Here is a 27,331-nt window from a genome sequence, read left to right on the forward strand (position 1 = left end):
TTCACCTGCAGAGCCTTATGTCCCACATTGTGAACAAAAAGTCAGTTAAGTCAGTTCGTGATTTCATTAACTTACCGTTCTTTCATCAGCAGCTGATCACATGCATACAGAAACCATTCACATTCACACCTCAAGTCACTATGCTGACCTAAATCTGCACATCTTTGGACTGTGAGTAGGAAGACCTGAGTCCTGAAAGGAGAAAAGAAATGCAAACATTAGGAGAACATGCCAACTCTACACAGAAAAGCCATTGTAGGACCAGGATGTGAACAGAGAATATTCTTGCTGTAGGTAAATAGACATAAGCAAGCTTTAATACATAATATTTTTAAACACTATCCAGTAAGTTGTCGCTTCCCTGCCTCCAGTCAGACATGTTCTAACCAATATTGTAACATGACTTCAAAACTTTGGAGGCAACATCTATTTGCTACTGTTGTTACTGTGCAGAGAACATCTGGAAAATATAAAAAATTATGAAGTAAACATTCTACTGTCCAAAACCACTTCTGTTTGGCGTTAGAACACTTGGATACTCTTGCACGAGCTGTTAAGAGCAATTTTATGGCAACGTTTGCTGCATTTTTAAAGAAAAATCTCATGATAAAAACTGTTCAAATCGATCCGTGCCGGGTAATTCACAGTTTAAGATGACGTTATTTTCTCTTTTAAATGAATTGTTACCTTATGAAAAACACGGTCATTGCCTACGCTAAGAAGGTTTATGTTTTAAAAGTAAATCTTTCTGGTGTAAGAGGGAATGGTCGAAGGAATATATTATTAGAATTTACTGGCGAGACAGATATGGATCTGGATTGAGAATGGCAGACATTTGCACTCTCTGAATGCTTTCTTTGGCGTTACATAATTTAAAGCCTGTCTACTTTTGAATCATCAAAGATTCAGAGTAGGAATACATCCATACGTAGACGAGACATTGTAAACAATAAACAAAGCTATTAAAAACCTCACTGCCAAGAGGTTAAAGCCAGAGTCTATTCTGATATTGTCAGGCATTTCCTTATTGATCCTTTTATTTCCGCCCGTTCGAGCCACAATTGTGCAACTCTGCAAATGAAGCAACACAAAATGACATAACAGAAATGTGGTTATGCAATACAACTGGATGCGGTTTGCTCTGTCATGATAACACACACACAGACACACACTCACAGTTTTTTAGGACTCGATGCTCCACACTGACCCAGGGTTGTATTACTCCTTCCATTACTGCTGACTAACTCTCGGTCCTGGCTTGAATGACAGCATCGGGGTGTGTGAAGCCGGGCCACGTCCGTCCGTGTCAAGTTATCTGGCAACAGAGGAGCCTGGGAAATCTGGGCCAGCTGAACTTGATTCCTGAAACGGAGCTCGGCGCTACTGATTCTGGCGTTACACATCCAGCAGCATCTGGCACTCTGAGGCGAGAATGACCTTGTTAACATGAAAGGTCAAAAAGCAGACAGCCACGATTCAAAGAAGAAGCGGAGGAAACTGCGAACATGAGGTGTTAATACTGTTATTTACACCATGGAAGTCAAACAGTGCCCCAGCTGTGCGTGTCAGTGGAAACAGGAAATGCATGGATGAATGAATGGATGGATGTCAAGATGTGAAATTTTATTTAAGCAGTTTTATCACAAATATCTTTTATCAAAACATTTAACGATGGAGACATGAAAAAGACAAAATGAGTCGCAGTGATGTACCAGATCATGTAACACCTGTACAATATCAAAAAAATAAAAAATAACACAGTGGCCATCTTTAGAGGGATGACCTGCAACACCTCTTTGTCACTGGTCAGTCTCACATCAGAGCACGAGCACCACAGGCTCAGGTGGAGAACGCTGCAGATTCTGCAGCTTAGGCACTTTTGAAAAAAAGACCAAAACTGACTGACACAGAAATGTGTACCGAATGAATGTAAACACACAGCGCCAGCTCTGAGGACGAAACAGCAACAACGCGCGCAGAAACGGCTAAATATATGAGCAAAAAAAACATAGATTATCAACAATTTAATAAAGCAGTCACAACTAAATCTTTATTTACATTCTGTTTCACTTTGAAATAAAAATAGATCTTTTTTTGTGTGTGTATCATTTGCACCTTGTTTATAAAAGCCTTTCAGGCCCCGGCAGATTTGCACCATAAGTCATTGGAGGTTTTTTTATATTGTATATTGCATACTGCTCTTTAGCTTTGGTTGTGTGAATCTTTTTCTAAAGTATTTTTAATTATTAATAGTAATAATAATAATAAAATGTAATATGTAATTATTGTACTCGCCTGCTCAGAAATTCATTGTGATTGTGATTTACCTACATTCTGCATTTGTGCTCACTGCACCACAGTTTGATGCAAATTAACAGGTTTTGTTTTCTTTCTTTTGCCAATTTGTCTAATGCTTCAAAGAAAAATGTTTCATTGGGATAAGTTACTCAAATATATAAAAAACAATAATATAATCCCCGTTGACCCATTTTTGTTCGTGCTGAGTTCGATGTGCTTGTTGCAGTGTTGTGGTGTTATGGACGTTGGTTGAGAAGACGATGTCTATGGATGGTTCCGTACAGTTTCATGCAGTAACAAGTGTTACTGTAGCTGGCATGTGTCCATTAGAATAGTTGTGCTTATTAATACATGTGTGTAGGTAACACTGGCTTAAGGCCCACAGCTGACACAACACTGTCTGTGGACCGACCTGAAAGAACAGCGACCCAGTAGCTTCAGCTTGTCACAGAAGCGGGAGGACATGGTGTTCTTCTTGCAAACTGGACCTGCGCGAGAAGGAACATGGTGTCAAATGTTATGTTCAAGGAAAAAAGTTTAGGTAGAATAAGGTTATGTAGAATAAGGTGTTTAAAGGAGACCCTATTTCTCCATGTTAACCTAGTTCCCTGGTGTCCTAATGAACACGTCTGTGACATGCTTTGGTCAAAATACCATAAGGATGAAGCACCACAGCAGTTCAATCACCCTGTCATAACAGCCTTGTTCAGAACACTCTGTTTAGTAGTATCTCTTAAGGTCCAAAAAAAAAGTAAAACGAAACTTAAGGGACAGGAAATGACACCACAGAGGCTACTGGGAGCTAACAGCAGTTAGCATTTGGAAAAGTGATCATTTGCAGGCTCTAGCAGGCACATTGCCGTCGTATATAACATGTGTCCACTGGACAGATAAATCCTCTGAGGCTGGAAGTTTGTGTAGAACTCTGTGCTGCACTGTGGAGCCAAGAATAGAACTTTTCGCCTACTTCTGGTTTTCGGATACCGTTGCCCTCGCCAGCACACTTGTGTGTTTTATGGACAAAGGACTTTGTGCGGAAGTTAACATCGCGTGTTTTATCTCCTGTACTTGGCCTGAGGAGGACGACAAAACATGAGTGAGTCATCTTTTTGTCACACTTTGCCGACTGGTAGGGCCTCCAGAGTCCCAGGTATAAGGATTTAAAAGATTAAAAAGCTGACTTGTTGCATAATATGGGACCTTTAAGCCCTGAGTGATCCTGAAGCCTTAAGTACGACAGTTCACACCTGGCATCCTGGATGTGCTTCCTGTGATCAAATCTGACCTCAACCACGCTATATTCAAATACACACACTGATGTTAAGTCCGTGCACAAGATTTTTAATGAGTGTGACTGCACAGATGTGTCTGTGTTTTTGCATCAATGACATGAGGTGACACCGATAGATTGATAGATCGATAGCAGACGATGGATTGCTTTCATGCATGCTCAGAAATGTGAGCTACACATGTGTCTGCAAACCACCTCTGAATATGATTTGTGTGATCAGATCAAAGGACACATTTAGGACAGATTGGGAGTGTTTAGAACTGAAGCTGTGATCACATCATTCAGGAAAGACATTAATACCAAGTCTGAATCAGGCCAATATGTAGACCTATTTATAAACGCAGACTTTGGCACAAAGATTGTAGTGACACATCTGTGTTAGTGTGTGTGTCTATTTAAATTTCACAAGTATTTGGGGCATTTTCTTGGTGTTCGGTTAGTTGGGTTGGTTAGTTAGGCAATGCTTCATTTAGGCTGTCCAATTAATGAGTGCTCATCCATCTTCTACTGCTTAATCCTCCACATGAGGGCCATGGGCAGCACTGGTGCCAATCTCAGCTGACATAGGGGAGGTGCTCTGTCACAGGGAGACATAGAGACAAACAGCCTTCCACTCTAACACTCATGGTCAAAGAAAAGAAAACAGTAAAAATAAATACATAAATAAATAAATTAAATAATGGCTTTTGAATCTATGGGAAAAGCCAGTTTGAACAAGTAGGTCTTGATCAAGGATTTGAAGGTTTGTAATAAGTTCCTGATATTAATCCAGTGTCATATGATGAATAGTGGCACAAACCTGTGTGTGTGTGTGTGAACCTGGTATTCCTAATGTTGTGGGGACCTAAATCTGTTTACACAGTCACATAATGGGGACTTGTCTTCCTTATGGAGACAACAATCACGTCCCCATAACTCAAATGACCACATTTTAAGGCGTGTTTTATTAAAGCTCGGCTGAGGTTATGGTTAGGGTCAGGGTTAAGATTAGGTCAGTTGTAATTATGGTTAAGTTTAGGGTTGGTCTCCCGGGAAATAATGTACACTACCTTTCAAAAGTTTGGGGTCACTTAGAAATGTCTGTTATTGTTATTTTTGAAGGAAAAGCACTTTTTTTCAATGAATAAAACATTCAATGAATCAGAAATACACTCTATACATTGTTAATGTGGTAAACGACTATTCTAGCTGCAAACGTCTGGGTTTTAATGGAATATGTTTATTTATTTATTTATCTGTTTATTTCGGGCATGTCAGTTGGATCAATCATCAAATATGTACATAGGTGTATAGAGGCCCATTTCCAGCAACCATCTCTCCAGTGTTCTAATGGTGCAAGTCAATGTAATGTCTATTGAAGTCATGGAAACCAGAGCGCCTATGTGTTTGTTTGTTTGTGTGTGTGTGAGCCAGACCAGATAGTTTCAGTGTTGCGTACAAACCTGCATTGGTCTTGCATTCCTGAATATTGCACTTCCTGAGTGTTTCTGGTTTGGATTTCTTCTCACACAGGTTGTTCGGCGTTACAGCCAAGTCATGGTCACTCACACAGTTGACTTGACGCTGCTGCTGACCCCCACCGCAGCTCACGGAGCACTTCAGAGTCACAAGCCAACACAGAATTAAAAAATCATTTTGTGTTTACAAACAAACAAAAACAAAAAAGCCTCTCAATCACAGGTGCCTGACCTCCTCCCAGTCCTGAGTGTTCCACCGAGTGCAGGGCTTTAGAATACACGGTTCTGTGCTGTTCGGCCTCAGTGTGTTGCTACACCGTTGAGGCTCAGGACAGTGAACCAGACGCTCCTTGATGCCTTTGCCACAGCTGCTGGAGCACTGAGAAAAACACAGAGATTTAAGGCTAGGAGGCTAGGAGTATCTGTTTTGTGCAGTGATTGAAAACTAAATCAATTTTTGCAACATCTGTTGTTGTTAACTTGTCTGACGTAGACAGTGTCCCACTACATTTATCTGACGAACTTCAGTGTCCAGAACCAATTGTCATTTCATAGTTCACGTCTGAAAATGTCCACTGAGTTATAAGGAAAGTCTATTTTAATAGTTTGAGGAGGAAAAATGTATAAGATAAAAAACAAAATAACAAAAAAAAAGTCTTTTGGAATGCAGTCTCAATATTCTAAGATTAAATTGGTCATATTTGACAAATTAAGTTGTATTTATTATTTGAAAAAAAAAACATACTTATAAGCTATATGTATTGTGGGAAAAAAATTTAAATGTGCAATCATATATTTAACATTTGTGTAAATACCTTAATCTTTGTCAAATAATTTGCTTCTTAATTATTTTTCACCGATTTGCCTATAAATCATTTTTAAGAACATATCTTAAAACCCATTTTTAGACTTTGACTTTCAACCCAGTATGAGACATTAATTTTAATGTTTTTACTGTACGATGTTTATTTGTATTGTTCTTATATTTGTTATTTTCTCTACAGTATTTTATTGTTTTATTGTCTGTTTTGTTTGTTTGTTTTTAGGTCTTTAAGGAAGTTGAGTTTCTATAGTTTATATTTATATATTAGTTACACTTTAGTAAAGATTTATCTCAATCAGATGATGATCAGATTAGATGATCCTTTAGTGATCCCACTATCCCACTTTATCGTCCTCTGGTGTGTCTTTATGTTTTGATCTTTATATGTTAATAAAAGGTTAAATTCGACAATTAAGTAACATATTTTTCAACTTTAGTTTCCGAAAATTACTAACAAGTTGACAGAAATCCAGTCCAGTGCATTATGTATGTGTATAAATGCTCCTACCGGTTTCCATGGTGATACACTCCAGGTCATACAGGGCTTGTGGGGACAGGTCAACGAGCTGATGGGTTTGCTGGACACAGCCTGACAGTGGAAAGGTCTGAGTGGACGTTTAGTCTGAGAATCAACGCACTGGACGTCACGGTACCTCCTCACCGCCACCGCGCAGTCAGGACACTGTGGACCGCAATAAACTGATATTGACAACGCATCTATTTCCTCATCTGGATGAGTAAAACGGACCTATTTAACTTCAAAAAGAAATACTTGAGAGTAATTAGTGGATTCAGTAATTAAACATTTCTCACTTTGCTCCAGCTGCCACTTTGCCAGATGGCGCAGGGCTGCAGCTGACATGTGCGTGCGGGTTCAGGTCTCTTCATGTTGGCACAGTCCTCATCGTTCCCAGAGCTGCACATGACCATGCGCCACACTGCGCCAATCCCACATGTTGTCGAACACTGGGGAGGGATGAGAATGTCCCAGTTAAAACTTGTGCATATGCGAGGCAATGATATTAAGAGTTTTATGAATCCCCCAAAACAACAACATAGCTTTGATGGGACTGCACCTGCGGTTTTACAAGTTTCAGCCTGATAAAAGTACATCTTGTTACTCTGTTGTAAATCAGAATGCATCACTGATTAACCTCCACCTATGAAGCCATTGGAAGTTACCATGACTATAAAAGTGTTGCTATTTAGTTTTGAATACCCTCCTTTTTGGTAATTTATCCCAAAATCTACAGTAGGTTTTGTTGCCAGAATTCTGGAAAATGAAAGCTGCAGGAGAATTTTCAGTCAACGATAGCAACTCAGTTTTCAATTTCCTTACAGTTATAATATGCCAGAAGGTTAAAAATCATCCTAAAAATCATAGTCTGCTTTATAAAATGTTTGGGATTAATGTCAACGGCCGTTGGCTGTGATTGTTCTGCTAAAATATGTTTAGTTTTCATAAACAGAAATGATGCAACGTCATTTATATAGAGTAATTATGTAATTTGTATACAGTGGCAGTGCAGGGACAGGTTGTTCTGTTCAATGACTGAGTTTATTTTATGAGCAGCGGAATTACAGTTTTCAGTCATTTTCCAATCTGGTTGAAGTCGTCTCACTTTTGTCCTGAGACAAAAAAAAAAAACTACTTTTATGAAGCACTGGAACAGACAAGACCATGAGGAGTCATGTGGATCTGATAAGCTTCATTAGCACCGTGTCAACTAATCTGACAATGGTTTGAATGGTTTGTATTTAAATGTTACACACTACACTTTCAAGCATGCAAATATACTGGTATGGAATTAAATATCTGTACCCACCTCACTCCAATTTCCCACAACCCAGTATAGGTCCATGTTGACCGGCTCTCTGGCCATCAGGTTGCTTTGGTCACTGGTGGAGCTACTCCTGGTTCTTGGTGGTTGCTGTTTTTGGTTCTTAGAGAGACCTTTGGACCGTGGAGAGGCCTTTTTACCCGGAGAGGTAGGATTATTTTTCTTCGGCGTCACGGCAGGTTTCTTCACTTTAATGATCTTTACTGTAGACTGGGGTGATTTTTCTGTGGTGAACAGTTTCCTCACGGTTGTGGAAGGAGCTTGTGTTGTGCGGAGGCCACTTTTTTGTGAGACGGAGTGGTTCTTGTACATTGGAGTGGTGAGGGGAGCCCTGTTTGTCCAGGGACTGTACGTACTGGTGTTTGCCTTGGTTAAACGGGGGGTGGTTTTTACCCATGTTTCAGTACTGGTGTGTGGGGTAGGGTAGGTTGTTGTGGTGTGTTTTCTGGTTGTGTACGTGGATGTTGGACTTGTTTGTACAGTGGTTGACTTGAGGACATTTCTAAATGACGTAGCTGTGGGAAAAACATCCAGGTCAATAATCCCCTCTTCCTCTGTTGTCCTCTCCTCAATGACATAATCATTCCCTGGAGTGTACATCACCACATTTGGTGTGCTTCCCTCCTCCCCTTCAATGATTTCCTTTTGCACGGCAGTTTCTTTTCTGTCCTTTTTAACGGGACTGGATGTAGAAGGGAAATCCCTCCCTCTCGTATCCCCATTTTCCCTCACTATGACATTAAACTCATAATCATCTGCGTCAACGGTGTCAGGGTTTGTGGTTTCAGGGGTTGAAAGGGACGTGGTGGTGGGGATGAAAGCTGTCGTGGTCTGTTTGGTTGTTTTATTCTTTACAGGTGTAGTCGTCGTGGGTGCAGCTGTGGGCGTCGTAGTCGTGAGAGCCGAGGTAGGTGAACCAGGAGGCTGGGTAGGATGGCTCTTGCGTGGGAAAGGGTGGCGGTATTTAGGCAGAGGCCCAGGTCGTCTACGAAGGCCCGAGTTAGGGCAGGTCTGCAGGGCACACAGCGATCTGGACCGAGGTTTGGTCAACAGATCGCAGGTCTTTACGGGCGCTATGGCACACGTGACTGTGCGTGAGCGAACCCCTCCTCCACATGTAACAGGACACTGCAAAGAAACAAATTGTCCTGAGGAGGTGAAAGGAGGAGAAAATCAAAGAGACATTTCAAGAGAGCCTTACCTCTTGCCAGCTCCCGACCGCCCAGTCCTGTCCGCAGGGAACATCTCTGTTGCACGGCACCACAGGTTTGGGTTTGAGGAGATGCTTGCACTCCACAGGGTGAAGCACCCTCTCCTCTGCAGAGACTGTACGCACACAGAGGACTGTTCGCTTTCTCACACCATCTGATCCACAGGTGGTTGTGCACTGCTGCCAACCTCCAACCCACCACCTGAGGGAGAGAGAAAAGAGTCAGAGAGAGATGGAGATAATTAACGACTTACAAAAAAAATAAAAAAAACTTAATGGGATGCACTTGGTAAGTTGTTATCTTGTTGAAACCATTAGCAGTACAACACATGTTTTGATTAATTGAAAGAAAGGACAAATTTTAGTCATTTTAGAACATTTGAACATTTTCAAACCTATTTAATTTGAAACAGATTATAGACTTTAGAGCAAGTATACCGTTTTTAATAGGTTATCTGAAGCTATTTTACAGACAAAATAAAATAAATAAAAGAAAAACAAACCCTGAGATTTCATACCGGGCCATAAAAATAAAATATTACAGATTCAAAATGTTTTATTGGCTTATGCTTTCAGTCTCCCATAATGAAACTCAGGAGTAGTGAGAGAGAGAACACAAGCCTGTCACAATCTGCTCCTGTGTGAGTGTAACATTTCCTTCTTTATTTTGATCTATACATTACCTCTTTTATGTTCATATGTAAATATATATATATATACCATATATCTCTTCAAGCTCTTGACTGTTTCCAGCCCCACCTACATCTCATTACCCATCTGCCCTTCATTTTGGGAGTTCCAGTACATTTAGAGTGAGATGCCCTATTCTTATACATCTTGGGGCTGTTACTCATCACTACGTTTAGATTTTTAAACAATAAAACGTTATAATATACAACTAAAGTATTGTTTATAATTTCATTCACATAGCATAAAATGAATACAAAGTACGACATATAATCATAATCGGATGCATCGCTGCAGTGGGCAAGTACATACAATGTGGCATCCAGTATCTATGGTCTATATTGTTATACTTTTGTGGGTTTTTTTTTCCAAGTATGTCCATTGATCTCTAAGACTTCAAGACTACTTTATTCCCTGGTTTATGAATCTTTGCCTGCTCCTCCCCTGCTTTGTTCGCCTTGATCAGACCCCCACCGTGTAAAGAGCTTTCTGATGCTCAGGAACAGACTCTCACCTGCTTCCTGTGAGTGTTTCCTGTCTCTGTACCCATCTCTTATGACTCCAGACTCCGATATTACAAAGATTTCTCAGAAAAGAATGGTTATGTAACCATAATACAGTACGACAATGAGAGAAACAGAATATTTGATTGTAACGACCTTGCAGGGCAATCCATAGTCTTGCATTTTCTGTGTCTATCATCAGGACGGCTTTCAGGGTCACACAAAAATTCATCCACGACGCCCACATCCATCTCAAAGCATCGCACAGGCTGGTACTGCTCACCTACGACAGACAGCATGTCAGGAAGAAGATGAAGTCCTACTAATTCAAACATATAGTATAGAATAGAATAAGAAGTTTTTCTAGTTCTATGCAACACCAACCTAAGCCACAAGTGGTGCTGCAGTCAGTCCATGCCCCGTGTCTCCATCTGTAAATGGGTTCGATGATCTCATTTCCTGTCTCTTTAGTCTTCTTAATTATGTACTCGTACTTCAAACCCGGGTTATTCTCCTGAAACAGCAACTGGACAATCACAAAAAAAAAAAAAATATTAAGCAGATTATACCTCATAATTTATTTCCAGTATCTGGCGAAGGTTTTTGCAAACTCTATCCCCGATTGGTTGCAATCACACGACAGAATTCAGTGAAACCCTTGAGACATATTTGACATTTTAGTGCGTGGGCCTACCTGGAGCATGATTGCTTTCTTGGTGGGTCCAGGAGCCGTGAGATTCTCCATATTTCCACTGCGCTCGTAGTAGAACGTCGTCTCTCCGGCCTCGTACTCCCCATTCCACTGTATGATGAAGTTGCCGTTGAGGAAATAGTCCTCAGAAGCCACACTCCTCAGAGCCAGGAAGTTACCTGCCTCCTCCACTTCCTTTATCAGGATGTCCCGTGCCCCCTCAGGTATCACACCCACGTCCATGTACCCTGGGAGAGTCAAGAGTCACAGCGAGGTAATGAATGGGCCACCATGGCTGCTGCCACGCTCTTTCTCTGATCTTTAATAGAGGGTGGGCTCAGTCTGTGGGGGTGCCTGGCATATGTGTTTGTGTGTGCATATTCAGTGTGGGGGGCACTGTCCTGTCTGTTTTTTGATTTTTTTACTGTGTGTGGATGTGGGGTACTGGATGGGGGAGTAAAAAAGCCTCTATGAGTCGGTCTCTGGCATTTAATGATGTTTGTGGGAAGGTGTGTGAGTTTCAGTGTTTGTGCAAAGAAGAGGGGGGAGGTGTGCTCATGGTCTGTCTTTTGAAGTCTTACACATCTGGACTGGTTATCTGGAAAAGATGCTGTGTGGGGCAAACACACACAGAAAGAGAGAGGGGAGGTTTTATTGTTTTAGAGCCTCTCTATTAATCTGTCTTCGTGGTATGCTGATTCTGAGGGTGAGTTATACTTTTCCAGGCGAGAGTAAAAACAGCCAAGAACGTGTGTATCGACAAATGCAAACATGGCCCTGCAGACACACACACACAGACATTAAACCGACCAAGTGCAGCAGGACAAACAGCTGCACAGTGTGGACAAGAAAGCTGCCATGACAACAAGAAAACAACACAATGGCGTAATATTAATGACCTGTCCTGAAACGACTTGAAGTCTACAGACGTAAATTTAAATTCAGCCTCTTTTTTTTTGTTTGTTTTCACACGGCTTTAGTTATAACATCAAAGTGTGTTCTCATTAATAGGTAGTCTGTTTTGTGTTACTACATCTTTTATAATTGCATGATTTCTTATAACCAGATAATTGAATTTGCTTTCCAGCTGCTCAAATATCCTTTCCTGTCGCGCTCACCAAAGCCCTCTACTTGATCGAATGTCTTGTGCACCGTCTCGCAGCTCATGCCGTCGCCGAGGCAAACTCCGCAGCGGTCCTCCAATGCGTTTGAGTCAATGCCGTAGTCACAGCCGAGCTCCTGCAGACCAAAACACACACACAAATAAATAAATAAAGATGCAAAAAAGTTATTAGTTTTGCACAGAAAACCTCCTCCCTCTCTTAAACTATCCTGCACCACCCCGCAGCCTCTTTTAGTCTCTTACCCAGCCACAATACCTTGCACACTCCATTGACGCAGAGGTTTCTCGACTTGTTGTTCATGAAGCACGGCGTTCCGTCGGTCACTGTGTCGAGCATCTTCTCGGAGAAGAACTCACTGACGGGGCGACAGTGCAGCTCACAGGGGTTTACTAAAGATAATAGTTAAAAACAACTTTAATGGTTGATGAGTGAGAGTTGATTACTTGTGTCTAATGTGAGGTAAATGCTTTTTAAAACTCACCATTTATTTATATTAATTAATTTCGGGGACAGAATATGATATGATTTGAGAAGAAGACTACAGAATTACAGCGAGGACTGACTGCAGAAGTGATGTGTCATCATCACTGATGCCTTTCTGGTGCAAGTGCTGCCCCCTGTTGGGTAACACATACAACTGCTTCTATTGAGTTTTGGGTACACCAGGACAGTGTGTTTGTCTGTCTGCAGGACATGATCATACAGTGCTTCACACATTTATTAGACCACCATCCAAAGTCTCAGCTGTCCAAAATTAACAGCTGAATATTGTGTGTTTCTGTAATGGTTAATACACCAGTATGTGGAAGATCATTCACTGATATTATGTTTTAATGCTAAAATATATTATTATGTTATTATCCAAATTTTGTTTTTAAAAAATCCCTGAAAAAAACAGTAAAGGGCATTATTATTTCTTGATTAAGATATCAAATTCTAGTTATTTACTTGCATTCCTGAACAGAAAAACAGTTGAATGTTATAATGATCGATTCATTTCTGACTTGAGTTGGCTCAAATTTGGGTATATAAAGGTGAATTCAGTTTGTTATTAGCCAAATAAATAACACTTACGAGGATTAGACACGGGAATCCACTGGTAGAGCTCATTTTGGTAGGCTACGGTGTCAAACTCGCTGCACTGCATCTCCCGGAAGGTGGGTTTATTATTCTGGCAGGGTTTTGTGTTACAAGTCCGATAACGCTTCCTTTCCCCAGTGCAGTACTTTCCACCAAATTCTGGTCTGTGGAAAAAAAGCGGGAAAGTTTTGTTTCAGTGTGTGTCATTTTGTGAAAAGATGACGTTAAACACATCAACGAAACACATCTTACTTGGGGTTGTTACATTCTCTCTCTGCCGACTGAACGCCTGTCCCACAGGTCTTGGAGCAGTGAGACCACGTGCTCCACTGTCCCCAGCCTCCGTTCACAGTCTCTGGGAGTTTACCCACAATCACGCACTCTCCTGAGATACACCACTGACAGAGAAAGTACATGTAAATTCACTCACATTTAACACTAAAGGCTCATATCATATCATTGGTGCTAAACATTCCCTTCCTCAAACAAATGAAACCCTCACAAACTAACTGTTTACCTTCTCTGGTCCACAGCGAGTGCCGTCTATAGGCGAGTCCAGTTTGGAGCGGCAGGAGCCGTTTACCGAACACCAAAGAATCTGGCAAATGTTCTGAGAGAAAGACATACACCAGAAACAATAAATAACATTGTTTTATAAATTATAAGTAATGATTGATGCTTATTTCGTCAATACTCACATCAACCTCAGGGCAGAAGGTAGCATTTGGCCCATACTGGAGCTGGCACTGGTGATGTGTGGTGTAGCGGACCCCAAGGCGAGCTAGCGGGGTGGTTAGATCCCTCTTGGAAGGACGATCGTCGAGACAGAAACCCCAGCCACGACTAAGAAAAAAACATACATGTGAATCAAAATCAATAGTAATATAAAACACCACAAAACTGTGCGAAAGAAGAAGAGAGAAAATCAATAGACAAGGCAGCAGGGAGGAGTTTGGTCGTTTGTCATCTCTGTGTTCTGTTTGAAAAAAAAAAAAGAGTTAATTTTCTTTTTAAAAAGTACAAAATTGATGTCATGTCAAAACATGAACAGTGAACGTGTTTGGTTTTGTGGCCGCACTTTGCACACTCTTCATAAGACGGTTCAGAAAAAACACCAGCAACACTTTGTGTCTAAGGAGCAACTTCTAATTGAAAAACATGCCGATTCACAGGTCAGCGTTCAACAAACATGAGCTTTGACCTCTGACTTTGTGGAGGAGGAGGAGGATAAACGGTTGTCAGAAAGGAATTCTTGGATTGACACAGTTTTCAACAGAAAGTTTCTGTCATGGATTGTGCCTGTTCAGTATATGAACCTAAGCTCTTTTAAAAACTTAGCCCATCATAGTTTTGTACTCATCAATGCTTTAATCATATAAATTCTCTATCCATCCATCCATCCATCTTCTACTGCTTTATGCTCCACATGAGGGGCACAAGGGGCGCTGTGCCAATTTCAATTTAATTTATTTGTATAGTGCCAAATCACTACATAAATTATCTCAAGGCAGTATACATCGTAAAGCAGAGACCTCTACAATATTATAGAGAGAAGCGAAACCCAACAATTCACACACTGAGCAAAGCACTAGGCATCAGTAGAGAGAGAAAAACTCCCTTTTAACTGGAAGACATGTCTGACAGAACCTGACTCAGAGATGTGCGGCCGTCTGCCTCGACCGATTGGGGTGAAAGGAAAAATGGTATTGGTACCAGGACCAGGATTGGTACTATAGTGTATCAAGTTATAAGCAGAGGCGCAGGTTGTGAACAGGCAAGGCAGGCAACTGCTTGGGGCCCCCAGCCAATAGGGGGCCCCCCGACACTCGGAGCCTGAGAGCTGTTTTTACTGAAATGTGCAGTGACCAGCCACATTCCAGTCCCCCTTAAACAACAATGGACAATTTGCAAAGACATCTCAGTAGGAAACCTCCCTAAAGGGGCCCCACCTCACGTTAACCTGTGTGAAGTTATTGTTCTGCAAGTTGGAAAATGAAGAGGATTATTTACAGTGTAATGCATATCTTTTTTAGTCAGTTTATATGTTTTTTCAGTTATTTACAGTATTGTATTGCTCTATATATTTATATCGTTTTACAATGTGGGTTCTTTACAGTGTAATGTATTTCTTTTTACCAAGTTTATATAGTTTTTTAAAAGCTATTTACAGTATTTTATTGTTCTTTACATTTATATTTTCACATACTTTTTAATTACAAGGTTTTTCCATGTTATTTCATTCATTTTGAAAAAAAGTATTTTGAACTCATACATTTTTTGTTGGTGTCAGATTATTTGTAACATAATGGTGATGAACACTGGTTGGAAGGGCCCCCTGGGAATTTTTGCTTAGGGCCCCTACAGACTCTAGAATTGCCTCTGGTTATAAGTTTAGACAGGACAGTTTATATGCATATAGTATAACAGTGTCATTTATACAAGCAGCAGCAGAGATTGTTGATAAAAAAAAAAACCTAACCCTAACCCTGGCAATATACATGGGGAAAAACAGTTTTAAAGGTGCGTGAATCATGTTATTACTATGGTCATGAGTGACCTCAGAATATTCTATGAATTCAACCTTACTCGAGGAAGCGTGTGATGTATTCTTTGGAGCAGGGAGACCAAGTGAGAGGCGAGCTGTCGTACATCAGCTGTCTGGACATGATGAATGGGTGCCTCCCTTCCAGCTCACAGTCGTTGCCCTGACCATCGTGGTGGATTCCAAAACTGCATTGAAACACAACAACAAATGAGAAAATTAGAAATATAATCATTGTTGTTCAATAAAGATAAATGCTCAGGCCTAACATTCAGCAGTCTCCATAACCAGGCGTTAGTTGTAAACTTGTTAAATTGTGTTTGCTCAGTGAGGGAGGGGAACGCTAAGGTCAACAATTGATTCAGTTCAAGCCACTTTATTTCAGACATTCTGGAGTCCATATTAGAGCTGAAACAATTAATCGATTATTCATCGATTACTAAATTAATAGTCAACTATTTTTTTCATGATTAAAACAAGATTTCTGATCGTTTCAGCTTCTTAAATGTGAATATTTTCTGGTTTATTTGCTCCACATAACAAAGAAATCATTAAAAACTGAATCATTTTGGTTTGTGGACAAAACAAGACATTTGAGAACATCGTCATTTCCAGGTTTGACAAACACTGATTAACATTTTTTTTAGCATTTCCTGGACCAATCGATTAATCGTGAAAATAATTGACAGATTAATCGACTATGTAATTTAATTGTTAGTTGCAGCTCTAGTCCATATCACAAAAAAATAAAATGAAACAGATAAAAGTTTTGCCAAAAGATGAATTCACGGACAGCATCTCTAACCATCTCTGCACCAGCTTTCAATTCATCACCAAGCATTGTGTTCTGATTCAACATTGTCAAGCTTTATTATAATCTATTATACTCTAATGAATGTCTGTTCACTTTTAATGTGTTTAAATCTTTTGACATTTACACCACACAAGCCTCCTCAGATAACATTCTCCTTTCATGACCGGTTACAAGAAACCTGCTATTATTTGCAGTCAAGGGTTCACTGATAGGTCGACGCACTAAAGTTAGCAAATTTAATAATGTAACTGTATATTCCCCTATGGTTATCCTATAGGATCTGAGAATGCTTTCTTTGTCACATGGCCCATTGTTATAATTGACAGTCTTTCAACATTACAATTCACACAACACACCCACACATGAACACACAGACCTGTGGCCCATTTCGTGAGCGACAGTGAAGGCGACAGGTAGCCCTGAGTCCTCGTTGATATTGCAGCTGCGGTGTGGCTGACACATTCCAGAGAGGTGAGACAGACCCAGGGTCTCACAGGGCTGGTTCATACCAGCACAGATGTCTTTCCTTAGGGGGGGGAACACAAATACAGATTAAGCAGTAATTACGTACACCGCATTTTATGGGGGGAACGCATCACGGCACATAATACATACATTCTACAGAAATGGCAGGACCTACAGTGCACGCACTTGTGCGCGTTTGACTTGCCTGGTGATAAGGACGGCCACGTCATGGTGAGCTGGGTGTGTGTCACTCTGAGGATTGAGGTTTTTCTGCCAAGCACAGAAACTGGCCAAAGTGCTGTCTGCGTGGTGAACAATCTTCAGCCCTTTCTGCAACAAACGGCAAAAATACATTGTTTTACAGTCATGCCACTTCTGACGCTAGGGGTCTCTCAATTCAAACAATAACAAAAGACATAGTTTGTAAAGTTTGATGATGTTGGGAAACAGTGCGGGATCTTGGAAGGCCTGTTCGGTTCTCATACGTTTGCACTTTCTGTGGACATTTACAGGAAGTAACTGCAGAGATGAGTAAAGCGGATTTGGTGACCAAAATTAAAATAAAATAGATTTCTTTTGATTTATAGAGTGCTGTAAGCATTTTGCTTATGTACGTACTTAATTATATCACATTCGTCTCTTCGTTTTTATTTATTTTAATGCATACATGTTATATATCATAACTTTAAAGGTGCCATATGTAAGAATGTGGCCAAAAAACGGTTACTACATTCAAATTCAAAATACCAAGGTCTTTTAGGTTTCGTTTTCTGACGCAACTGGCAGATGAGACTCTACTGACTGCAATGATTGGTAGACGGCGGTAGGTGGCGCCACATGCCAAAACATGATTTCAAAACATAAACATGATTTGCAGTCTGCAAAATATTTTTTTTTATGCAAATATTTTGGCTGTATTGTTGTTGTTGGTGAGTTCAGTTTGTTATATGAACATCATTGCTGAGTCTCTGTGACAGGATTTTATGACCAGTTGCTTTAGATTTATTACATAATGCACCTTTAACAGCAAGTTATAGAGTAGTAAGTACTCATAATCTTTGCATTGAGAGAATTTGCAAAAGTAGGGGTTCACTTTTAGTCACTTTCTTTTGTGAACAGGTATTAATTACAGACATGGTGTCCAAATAGCACGTTTTTGACTTGTAACAGGAAAAGCACAGGTAGAACAGGTTTTGTTTACGAATGCTCATTTCAATCAAGTGTCGCAGTGAGACATTACAATCCCCAAGACCAGGGGCCAAAGACTAGCTGAGCTAAATAGAACGCAGTGATTATCTGTGCTTTTCCTACGATGACATGCCAAAAGGTTCATGCTTCATTCCAATGAAATAAAAATGATGAATAGAACATTTTAGAATTTGAAAAAGTATGATCTTGTGTTGCTTGTTGTCCAATCATTGCTCCCTTGTTATATTTCACATCACTCATTGACAGCCTGCACATTTCGAGCAGCTGACTTAATATCCACATCTGAGGTGGCTTCAACCTTAAGTCTTCTGTCGGTCAAACACTTCAGGCAAAATGTGTTGAGTACTCTTTTTTTTCAACAGCTATATGTGATTTAGAGTATTAAATACTTTTTGTTCAGTCACATGGGTCTCTTATGGCACTTTTCCACTATACAGTTCTAGCACAACTCGGCTCGGCTCGTTTTTTGCTTTTCCATTAGCGATAGTACCTGGAGCTTTTTTTTTAGTACCTGCTCTGGTGAGGTTCCAAGCGAGCTGAGCCGATACTAAAGCGTGATGTCAACAGACTGCCGGCCACTGATTGGTCAGAGAGTGTCGTCGCAGGAAGAGTCATGAGCGTGACGTCCGACACAAAATCAAACTGAACAACGCCGAACTGTAGATCAATTAAACAAGACTTAAAAATCCTGAAAACATGCTTTAATCGCCAAGATTTAGCAAGGAATTTAACAAAGGAGTCTGGTGGATTTAGCGACAGCACTGCCAAAATCAAAACCTGTTCGGTCACATTTCAGTTCAGTGACAGACTGAGTCTGTGCACCGGTCATGCAGTAAGTACTAAACTAATTAACTGATTCTTATGATTCAGGTACACTGAAAACAACTGTTCTGCTCGTCACTAGTTTGTGTCGCGTATAAAACAACGTCACGGCATTTTCGTGCAGCCGTGCTATGATGACCCAACCCACGTTGAGGAGGTACTATGGAGTAATGGAAAGTGACGCGCCTGATACCAAACCGTATAGAGCCGAGTCAGGTAGAGCTAGTGCCAGAACTGGACTCTGACTTTTCCAGTATCCCACAACTCTTCATTTCAATCAAAGAGGTGTTCCTGTCAGCACACGAGGTTTGGTTTGACAGTGAATAAAAACCAAAATAAATGCTTGCTAACAGCAACAGTAAGTGAGCCAAAAGGGAGCCAGGAGACGGCATAACAAATAGCAGCTTTAAGCTGAACGGACAGTGCTAAGGGCTGACAACTTGACAGTCCAACAGTTTTATTCATACCCCTTCTACCCCCACAACTTAAGGCATATTTAATGGATGTGCATGCACTTCTTTTGCTTTGTGTTTATTGGTGGAACTTGACTAAAACTTGTGTTTTATTACTTCAAAATAAAGCTAATTGGGATTTCTTAGCCTAAGAATAAACCTTATATAAGTCACTTTACACAGGCTGCCACGTTTCTACCTCTGCTCGAACAGGAAAACCAGAACCAGAGCATGTATTTCGCATTTTGAGGTAGAAGCTTATGAGGCAGAGAAAGACGAATAACAACCTTTCTGGTGTGCAAAGGTCACCGTAATTCCTTGACACACTTGGGGAAGACAAGGCAAAAATATATAATTCTCCATCACATGCCGTTAAAGACTTCTTTCAGTTAAGAGTTACCTCTTCTCCCTGTAACAAAATGAGTCGAACCAAGATGACATGGATGGCATTTCCAATACTGGCATCATGAAAGATTCCTGCCACCTGTGAGCACAAAGAGAGTATTTTAAAGGTTTTAATGAAGGAGAACAGAGGGGTCACTTAGAAATGTTCTTATTTATTAAGAAAAATCACATTTTTCAATGAGTATAAGATTAAAATAATCAATATACACTCTATAGAGGCCCATTTCCAGTGTTCTAATGGTACATTGTGTTTGCTAATCTCGTTAGAAGGCTATTGGATGATTTGAAAACCCTTGTGTAATGATGTTAGAACAGGGCAAAATTATAATTTTGAATAAAAATAATTATTTCTAATCTTGTCAATGTCTGGACTATATTTTCTATTATTTTGCAACTCTTTTGATGAATAAAAGTGTGGGTTTTAATGGAAAACACCAAAAAAATGTATAGGTGACCCTAAATATTTGAACGGTAGTGTATAGAAAAAGGAGCTGTTTAATCTAACCCCTCACCATGTTCATGATGGTGAAGATGTATGACTCCACGTTGTCACTGCCGTGATATTCGATGAGTTTGGAGTCGGCCACCACCATGGTCTCCACCCAGCGCTCTCTGCTGACCGAGCGATGCGAACGAGACCGAGCGTCTTTATCCCCCCTCTGCTGCTGCTCCCTCTCCCATTCCTCCCTGTCTCTCTCCACCGAGAAAGAGTCACTTGGAGCATCTGCAGCATTGATAATGGAAAACATCACTCTGCGTTCACTTGTGGTTTATCCCTTTTTCACACAGGCGCAGTCATTGGGGGGGGGGGGGGGGGGGAGAAGCTCACACTTGTGTACAGCATCAACTCCTGCAGGATCATACACACACACACATAGACACACTAGTTCAAATACACACCTTGAACTCCACAGGGACTGGGAGTTTCTTTGGACTCAAGACTGCGTTTTTTTCTGTGATTGTCTGCAGTAACTCTCGGGTAGATGATGTGGGGCTCGGGAGTCCCAGCGGGATCATCGGGAGACTTTTGCACAGGTTCAATAAAATATTGTCCCTCTGGAAGGGAGAAGAAGCCTCTCTGAAGAACACAAAAAATCAAATACATTAATTATATGCACTGCGAGATAAGTGGTTGTGACACAGGCAGGACACATGCACATAGTGATTGGACATATCTCAGTTGTGACAATGGGTTCAATTTGTAAGATTAAAAAGATGATCTCACTTGTGATCGTTTCACACTGTGACTAAAGCAGTCATGTGACGTCTATGAATGCAAATACAAATCACCAGAAAGTGTAGCACTCTTTATAATTGCCACTCTTTAAAGAAAAGTAAGTAGTCGTTCCCTAAAGCATGCTGAAAAGGTCACCCCCTCAGCAATTTCAATCTGGGTGGAATCCCCCATTAGTCAACAGATCTGAAAACTAACCTTTCTCCTTCCCCAGAGGCACATTCTCTGTCTGCAGCAGAAGCAGCAGCAATACAAAGACTTTCTCCTAACTATGCCAATGCGTGTTCTTACAGGTGCAGGCTATTCACTTAGTGATTGAGGTCTGCTTGTGAACACACACAGACAGGTTTGTAGAAACAAATATTCAAATCTACATGGAAACATGCACGCATATAGACACAAGAAAGAGGTCAAGTCTTTTCCTTGTAATAATATATATTACAAATGTTCATCCTCCAGCTCAAAGTTTGTAAGTCCTTATTGTCAAGGTGATTATATATAATATGTGTGTGTGTATATGTGTGTGTGTCAAACTGAGTTGAAACAAGTCCAGACTGGGGATGAACCCTTCCCTCTCCTTAAACTTACTTGCAAAAACAGAGAATGGGGGATATAAATCTTTCACAGGGCAAACAGATAGAAAGAGGAAGCTCTGTAGGCGGACAATATAGTCCAAGAGAGAAAAGAATCTTCATTCTTCAACACATGAATAACTGTATCCCAGAGATGCTAATATATACATATTGTGTCAAACAAGGGCAGTATGAAGAGTGTTGCCTTGGTGATTCTTTATTTCCTCAGAGTGTGAGCGGATCCAAAAGCAGATGTGGAAAAACTAGGCCAGGCCGTGCGTTACAGTTTGGTCCAGTGTGGTTCCAAGGGTCTACCCTGCTATTCCCTGCAGTTACACACACTGCTCTGCTTTCTGGGAAATCCTGACAAGTTTTACATGTGTTTTTTGGAAAGACTCCTCATTGCTCCGTTCAGGGAGTTTAGAGAGTGCAAATTTCATGGTAACATTACCCTTTTTAAAGACTATATAACAGCACCTGTTACAAAGACTCTTGTAAAAAAATAGTGCAGTGTCTGCAAACTGGAACAGAAGCTTTGCAGGATTGGACAAAGCTGCTGCTCCCTGTTCATGCAAACCTTTACGACCGCAAATGCTTCGCAGAAATTCACACACATAAAAAGTCATATTGTTTTGGTCCAAACACAGGATTAAATTAGATAACGAGAAAGAAATCTCCACAGCACGGACCTAAGTGCATGGCCCTCAGCCAGAGGTCCCAGAGCTGTGGTGGACTCATCCAGAAAGCATGCAAGCTGATATGTATACAGTCAGCTGGGGAAGTCTCCCACAGGCCCCTGCTCACAAAACACACAGCTGATTTCACTGCTGCTCTGCATGTCCTCCTCAACACACACACGCATGTTTGTGCAGCATTCAATGTTAGGACACCCGTAGACATATAACCCCTTACCCTAACTTGCAGCATGACAGCTAAATGCCATGAGCATAATGCTAACCTAAACCTAATCCTAACCCTAACCATAAGCCCTTTTAAGGAGTGACAGAACACGAGGACCAGCCAAAATGTCCTCACTTTCCAAAAATGCCCTCACTCCTGATAGTTTATACGTGCTTTGGTCCTCACACAGATACCCATACAAGAACACAGAGACAGAAAGAGAGAGAGAGAGAGAGAGAGAGAGAGAGAGAGAGAGAGAGAGAGAGAGAGAGAGAGAGAGAGAGAACATCTTATACGGTTATGCTTTAGGTTTGTTTTTTTTGCATTTGGATCATCATCGATCTGTGCAACATAAGGCATGAATGCACTTTTTGGCTTCGTGGCCTCATACTTCCCCTCTTGTCTCCTATAAGTTTTTCAGAGAGCTCGACTTTCTAAATGAGTCCCAGCAGAGAAAAGCAGGTGGTGGAGTGCAGATCGACCAGGAAGGAATGTTGCAGAGAGGCCCATCCAAACATGCACAGCAGCGCTCTGCATGAGCTGTATGATCTGTGCACTAAATGCAGTCTCGTCGCACAGCGTGCAGTGCGGCATGTGAGCAGTTTGCATGAGCAGTTGTGATTATGGCATTACTCGCTATCCTTAAATTGCCACGTACAGATGCTGTGTGATGTCTGCACTCAACAAAGACAACTTGAATGAACACCAACTCGTTTCCCAATTGAATAAAACTAAGTGATTCTTTTGGCACCGCAGCTTTTGCTCTAAATCCTGAGGGCTCAGCCAGCTGGAACAGTCTCAGTCTCGAGTTCATGTCGCACCTTTGCCACCTCTGCTCTGCCACCCCCTTTTCCTCCTCCTCATCTCCATTAATCCCCCCCCCCCTCCTGTGACCTATAGAGGAAGTGTGTTTGGGTGTGAGGTGCCAGTGCCAGAGGAGGTTACCATAACACAGGTCTCTGTTCTAAATTCATTGGCCATGTGGAACTGTTTTACTTTTTGCTTCCTGCTTCTGTGGGATTTGTAGTGCTGGCCAAACTGGGTTTGGAATAAAGTCTCTACTATTACAGCAGTGATTAGTGGGACAGAGGCAGAGGTGGGGGCGGTGGTTGGTACTCATTACTGCAATATGATTAATTTCCATGATACTCGCATTTCTCCACAGTCAACTGTTCATACATGATTGCTGCTTCACTGCACTTAGTTCAGTGTTGTGCTGGGTTTTTTTTTCTTTTAATTTCACAGGATAATTCTGCCTTAAAGCTACTTTGTTCCACAGAGGTCAAAGTTATAATTGTTTTTCGTCTACAAAGTGAGAAGAAACATGCATTTAAGTGAGGAAAATACCAGTATAATAGGCTTGAACCTGCATGTTCATGTACTGGATAATGCCTTGGGGATTATGAAAGACTCCACTGACAATGCGTTGCTTGATTTGGAGGTTTTCCCCCAGAAAGAGGAAAAAATAGTGACAGCAGCCTCCACCCAGTTGCCCTGACGGTAAATGTATAGGGTAACCTGAACATAGTTCGATAACTATAGTATTTTTCACTGTTGAGATCTCTTTCTTTGGAGAAATGTGACTATTTTCACAACCAAAGCCCGGATTATTATGTATTAAGTATTAAGTCATTTAGAGGTTTTCAAATAAGTTTGTTCAAAGTTATGGTTTAATAAGTAAGCATAAAGAACTCTTAGTTTCACACCAATTTAAGATTTTGCCACATCCACCCCCAAACTTGGGTTGCACAGTAATCATTGTAAGACTCCAGTACGTCTCAATAAAGACTTGACATGTCATTTCTGTTTGTCAATTTCTTAATACTTTTGGTTGTGTTCTACAAGAACTTAAATTATGGTCAAGCTGTATCTCGATCTACTTCCAGAAGGTGAATAACCTCCACAACAGCTGACAGTGTTTCACTCCCAACATCTGTCTGGCTTAGTCTCAATATTTAGTGGTTTTAGCTGCTATAAATCTCAGAGTCAAAAAATATGTGTAATAGATCACAGTGGTATGTTCAAAAAGAAGGGTTACATTCAGGATTGTTGGAGAAATAAAATGTCTCAGTGCAGCAGGTTATAGATAAATCGACTTTTGAACGACACAAGGATAAGGTGAGGGTACGTTAGTGGGCCGGATATAAATCACAACGGTGCAAGGATTTCTGTCATTGTAGTCTGGTTGCTCTGAGTCAGACATAGAGCAAATTGTATTTACAGGATGTGACAGGAAGAGGCAGTGCAACTAGAGCTGATTATCGATTATTAATCATTACTAAATTAATCAACTATTTTGATAATCGATTAATCGGTTTGAAATCATTAAAACTGAATAATTTTGGTTTGTGGGCAACACAAGACAGGTTTGACAAACACTGATCAACGTTTTTTAACAATTTCTGCCATTTTATGGACCAAACCATTAATCTAAAAACTAATCGGCAGATTAATCGATTAGGAAAATAATTGTTAGTTGAAGCTCTAAGTGCAACCCACACAAACATCACAGAGAGGCAGGAGGCAAGATCATGCAGGACAGGCATTCTTGCTGGGACACAATCAAACATGAACACCGAAACATTCTTCACGGCTAAGTCTGACACATCCCATCATTTCAGAGGCTCAACATTGCTCCTTTTCCACACCCTCTTCCTATTACAAATCTGAAAGAAAAAACCTGTTCTTAATGATTATTATTTGGTGCGTGACGGTTTTAATTTTACAGGTACAAAAACAAGTTGCCGCGTTTTTTTTCCATATTATGTCTTTAAATAACGATAAGAAGAAAAACGTCTTCCGCTGAGCTGATAAATCATCTTTATTTGATTTTCAGCTGTCGTCTCTAATCTAAATTTCAACGATGAGAAAAGCTTTTCAAAGAGCAAAGCCATTTTTCCCCTGGTCTCCATCTGTTAAACCTTATTGCTCCAGTTGATAAAACAAGTGCCAGAATCCCTGACTGAAGCGTCACAGCATATAGAACAAAGTATCACTGCATGCAATGCACACTAGTGTGGGATTGGCTGCAAAGAATTGATGCAAAGCAGACGGATATGTGAGTGAGCGGTGGAAGTTAGGAGGAAAATAACCTGGAAGAAAAATAATTGAAAAGAAAGGGGGATCTCATGGTTGGCTGCAGTGATCAGTCAGTGGGTCTGCAGCACAGTTGGTCTGCAAATAGTGTCAGGAAGTAGTGGAAGAGCAAGCGAACAGTCGAGGCACTGTGTGATGTAAAGGTTTGTTGAACAGCTTGAACCAGATAGCAGCTTCTCTGGACAGACGTCCTCTCTCTTCTGTGTATTAAAAACCCTTCCTGTTAAAAGTTAGTGAGGGATGTGGTCCCCAATGCAGATTTAAGTGGACTAAAAGGCTCAATCTGTTGAATGAAACACTTATTTAGCTTGTTGTGTTGTAAAATAACTTACCAGTCCTTTACAGGTGCTAATGGCGGCAGTTCCTCGCACATCAGAGGTTTCCACAGTGCCATGGAGGTGGCAGGAATTCCCCCCCGAGCGGCGATGCTCCGTCCTGTCGCCGCTGCTGTTCCTCCTCTCCAGGATGTAGTCATTTGAAACCAGGTTGTCGTTTGTAGTCAGATTGAACATTAAAGCTCGACCCTCATAGTTGACCCTGTAGTAAACCTGTCCCTCAGGTGAAAAGGGTCGCAGGTCACGCCTGACTCGTCCACCCGGGAAGTGGTGAGCCAGTGAGTGGGAGATGAACTCCCCATGAGCATCAGTTTTCTCTGGGTAAATGGGCACAGCTGACTCTGACTGCATCAACTGACCTGCAGAAAGAAAAACAACACATTAAAGCAGATTAATGACATTCAAAAGCATTGGGGCTGTATGATTTGGGTAAAATATGTAGTTGCTATGTTTTTGACAAATATTGCATTTGCAATTGTGATATAAATTGTTGTGCTTCAAACAGTGATGCGGTTCTTTTAATTCTAGGTTCAGTGTGAGAGATTTAAATTGTGGTGGATCATACCATCTGACATCATCAAACTTCTCTTTCCAACAAGTATGAGTCACATACAGCAGCCTGTGTGCCGCTTCAAACTGTGCTTTCAATTTGAAACAGATTAATTGTTAATCCCTAACTAAAGCTGCAAGTGATGATCATTGTCACTGTCCATTCATCTTTTGATTTTTTTGGGGATTAAACGTTAAATCATTTAAGAAACTGAAATCAGAGAAACACTTAAACTGCTTCATCAATTACATAGGGCTGAAACCATTATTCAATCAATCATCAACTATTTTGAAAATTGCTTTTCCCCCTATTATTAAAGCAAGTTTTATGATTGTTCAGCTTCTTAAATGTGAATATTTTCTGGTTTCTTTGCTTCATATACCAAAGAAATCTGAATCAAACAGCAAACATACAGAACAGCAGATCTGTTGTCCTTGTATATACTGGAAAATGTTATAAAAAAATTAATATCTGCATATGGACCAAACAAGTACTTGATTAATCGAGAAAATAATCAACAGATTGATCAAATATGAAAACAATCGTTGCAATTATCACGATAGCTGGCAATCAATTCACTAATCCCAACTAATTAACTGATTAATACTCCATCAGTGTGTGGATGCATATTGGAGCCGTGCATCCAACCATGCAAATGTTTCCAGTCATGCATTAAAGGATGCAGACATGCCCAGGAACGCAGCTTGTGTCTGCACTAACCTTGCTCCGTGGAGAAGGAGAAGAGTCTGCTGCTGCCAGAGTCGGGGAGCTCTTCCTGGCTGGATGCCAGAAGGAAAACAAAGTGCAGTAGCAGAGAAAGAACCGGACACTCCTGCGAACATCGCATATTTCACGTAACCAAACTCAAGGCGCAGGGAAAGAGTCCTGGGCAGTGGAGGAGTTCCCGCGACCACTTGGACCGTGCGCTGC

The 27,331-nt window shown here is 40.9% G+C and overlaps 1 protein-coding gene across 1 annotated transcript; it reads right to left on the bottom strand.

Annotated features, from left to right (window-relative positions):
• Positions 1–2,670: 2,670 nt before the first annotated feature.
• Positions 2,671–27,248, bottom strand: LOC310940266 (A disintegrin and metalloproteinase with thrombospondin motifs 12-like; the record flags this gene model as incomplete). Its single annotated transcript, XM_083905197.1, has 24 exons — positions 2,671–2,786; positions 5,032–5,185; positions 5,279–5,425; positions 6,378–6,551; positions 6,683–6,835; positions 7,696–8,838; positions 8,912–9,122; positions 10,267–10,393; positions 10,495–10,636; positions 10,805–11,049; positions 11,920–12,040; positions 12,181–12,314; positions 13,000–13,169; positions 13,258–13,403; positions 13,523–13,615; positions 13,704–13,848; positions 15,592–15,735; positions 16,738–16,887; positions 17,032–17,156; positions 19,710–19,793; positions 20,227–20,438; positions 20,615–20,792; positions 25,849–26,210; positions 27,122–27,248. 24 exons carry the CDS (start codon positions 27,246–27,248, stop codon positions 2,671–2,673), a joined length of 4,803 nt encoding a protein of 1,600 aa, XP_083761323.1.
• Positions 27,249–27,331: the final 83 nt, after the last annotated feature.

The sequence above is a fragment of the Microchirus variegatus genome, assembly GCF_963457635.1.
Source record: "Microchirus variegatus genome assembly, chromosome: 18".
Taxonomy (NCBI): Eukaryota; Metazoa; Chordata; class Actinopteri; order Pleuronectiformes; family Soleidae; genus Microchirus; species Microchirus variegatus.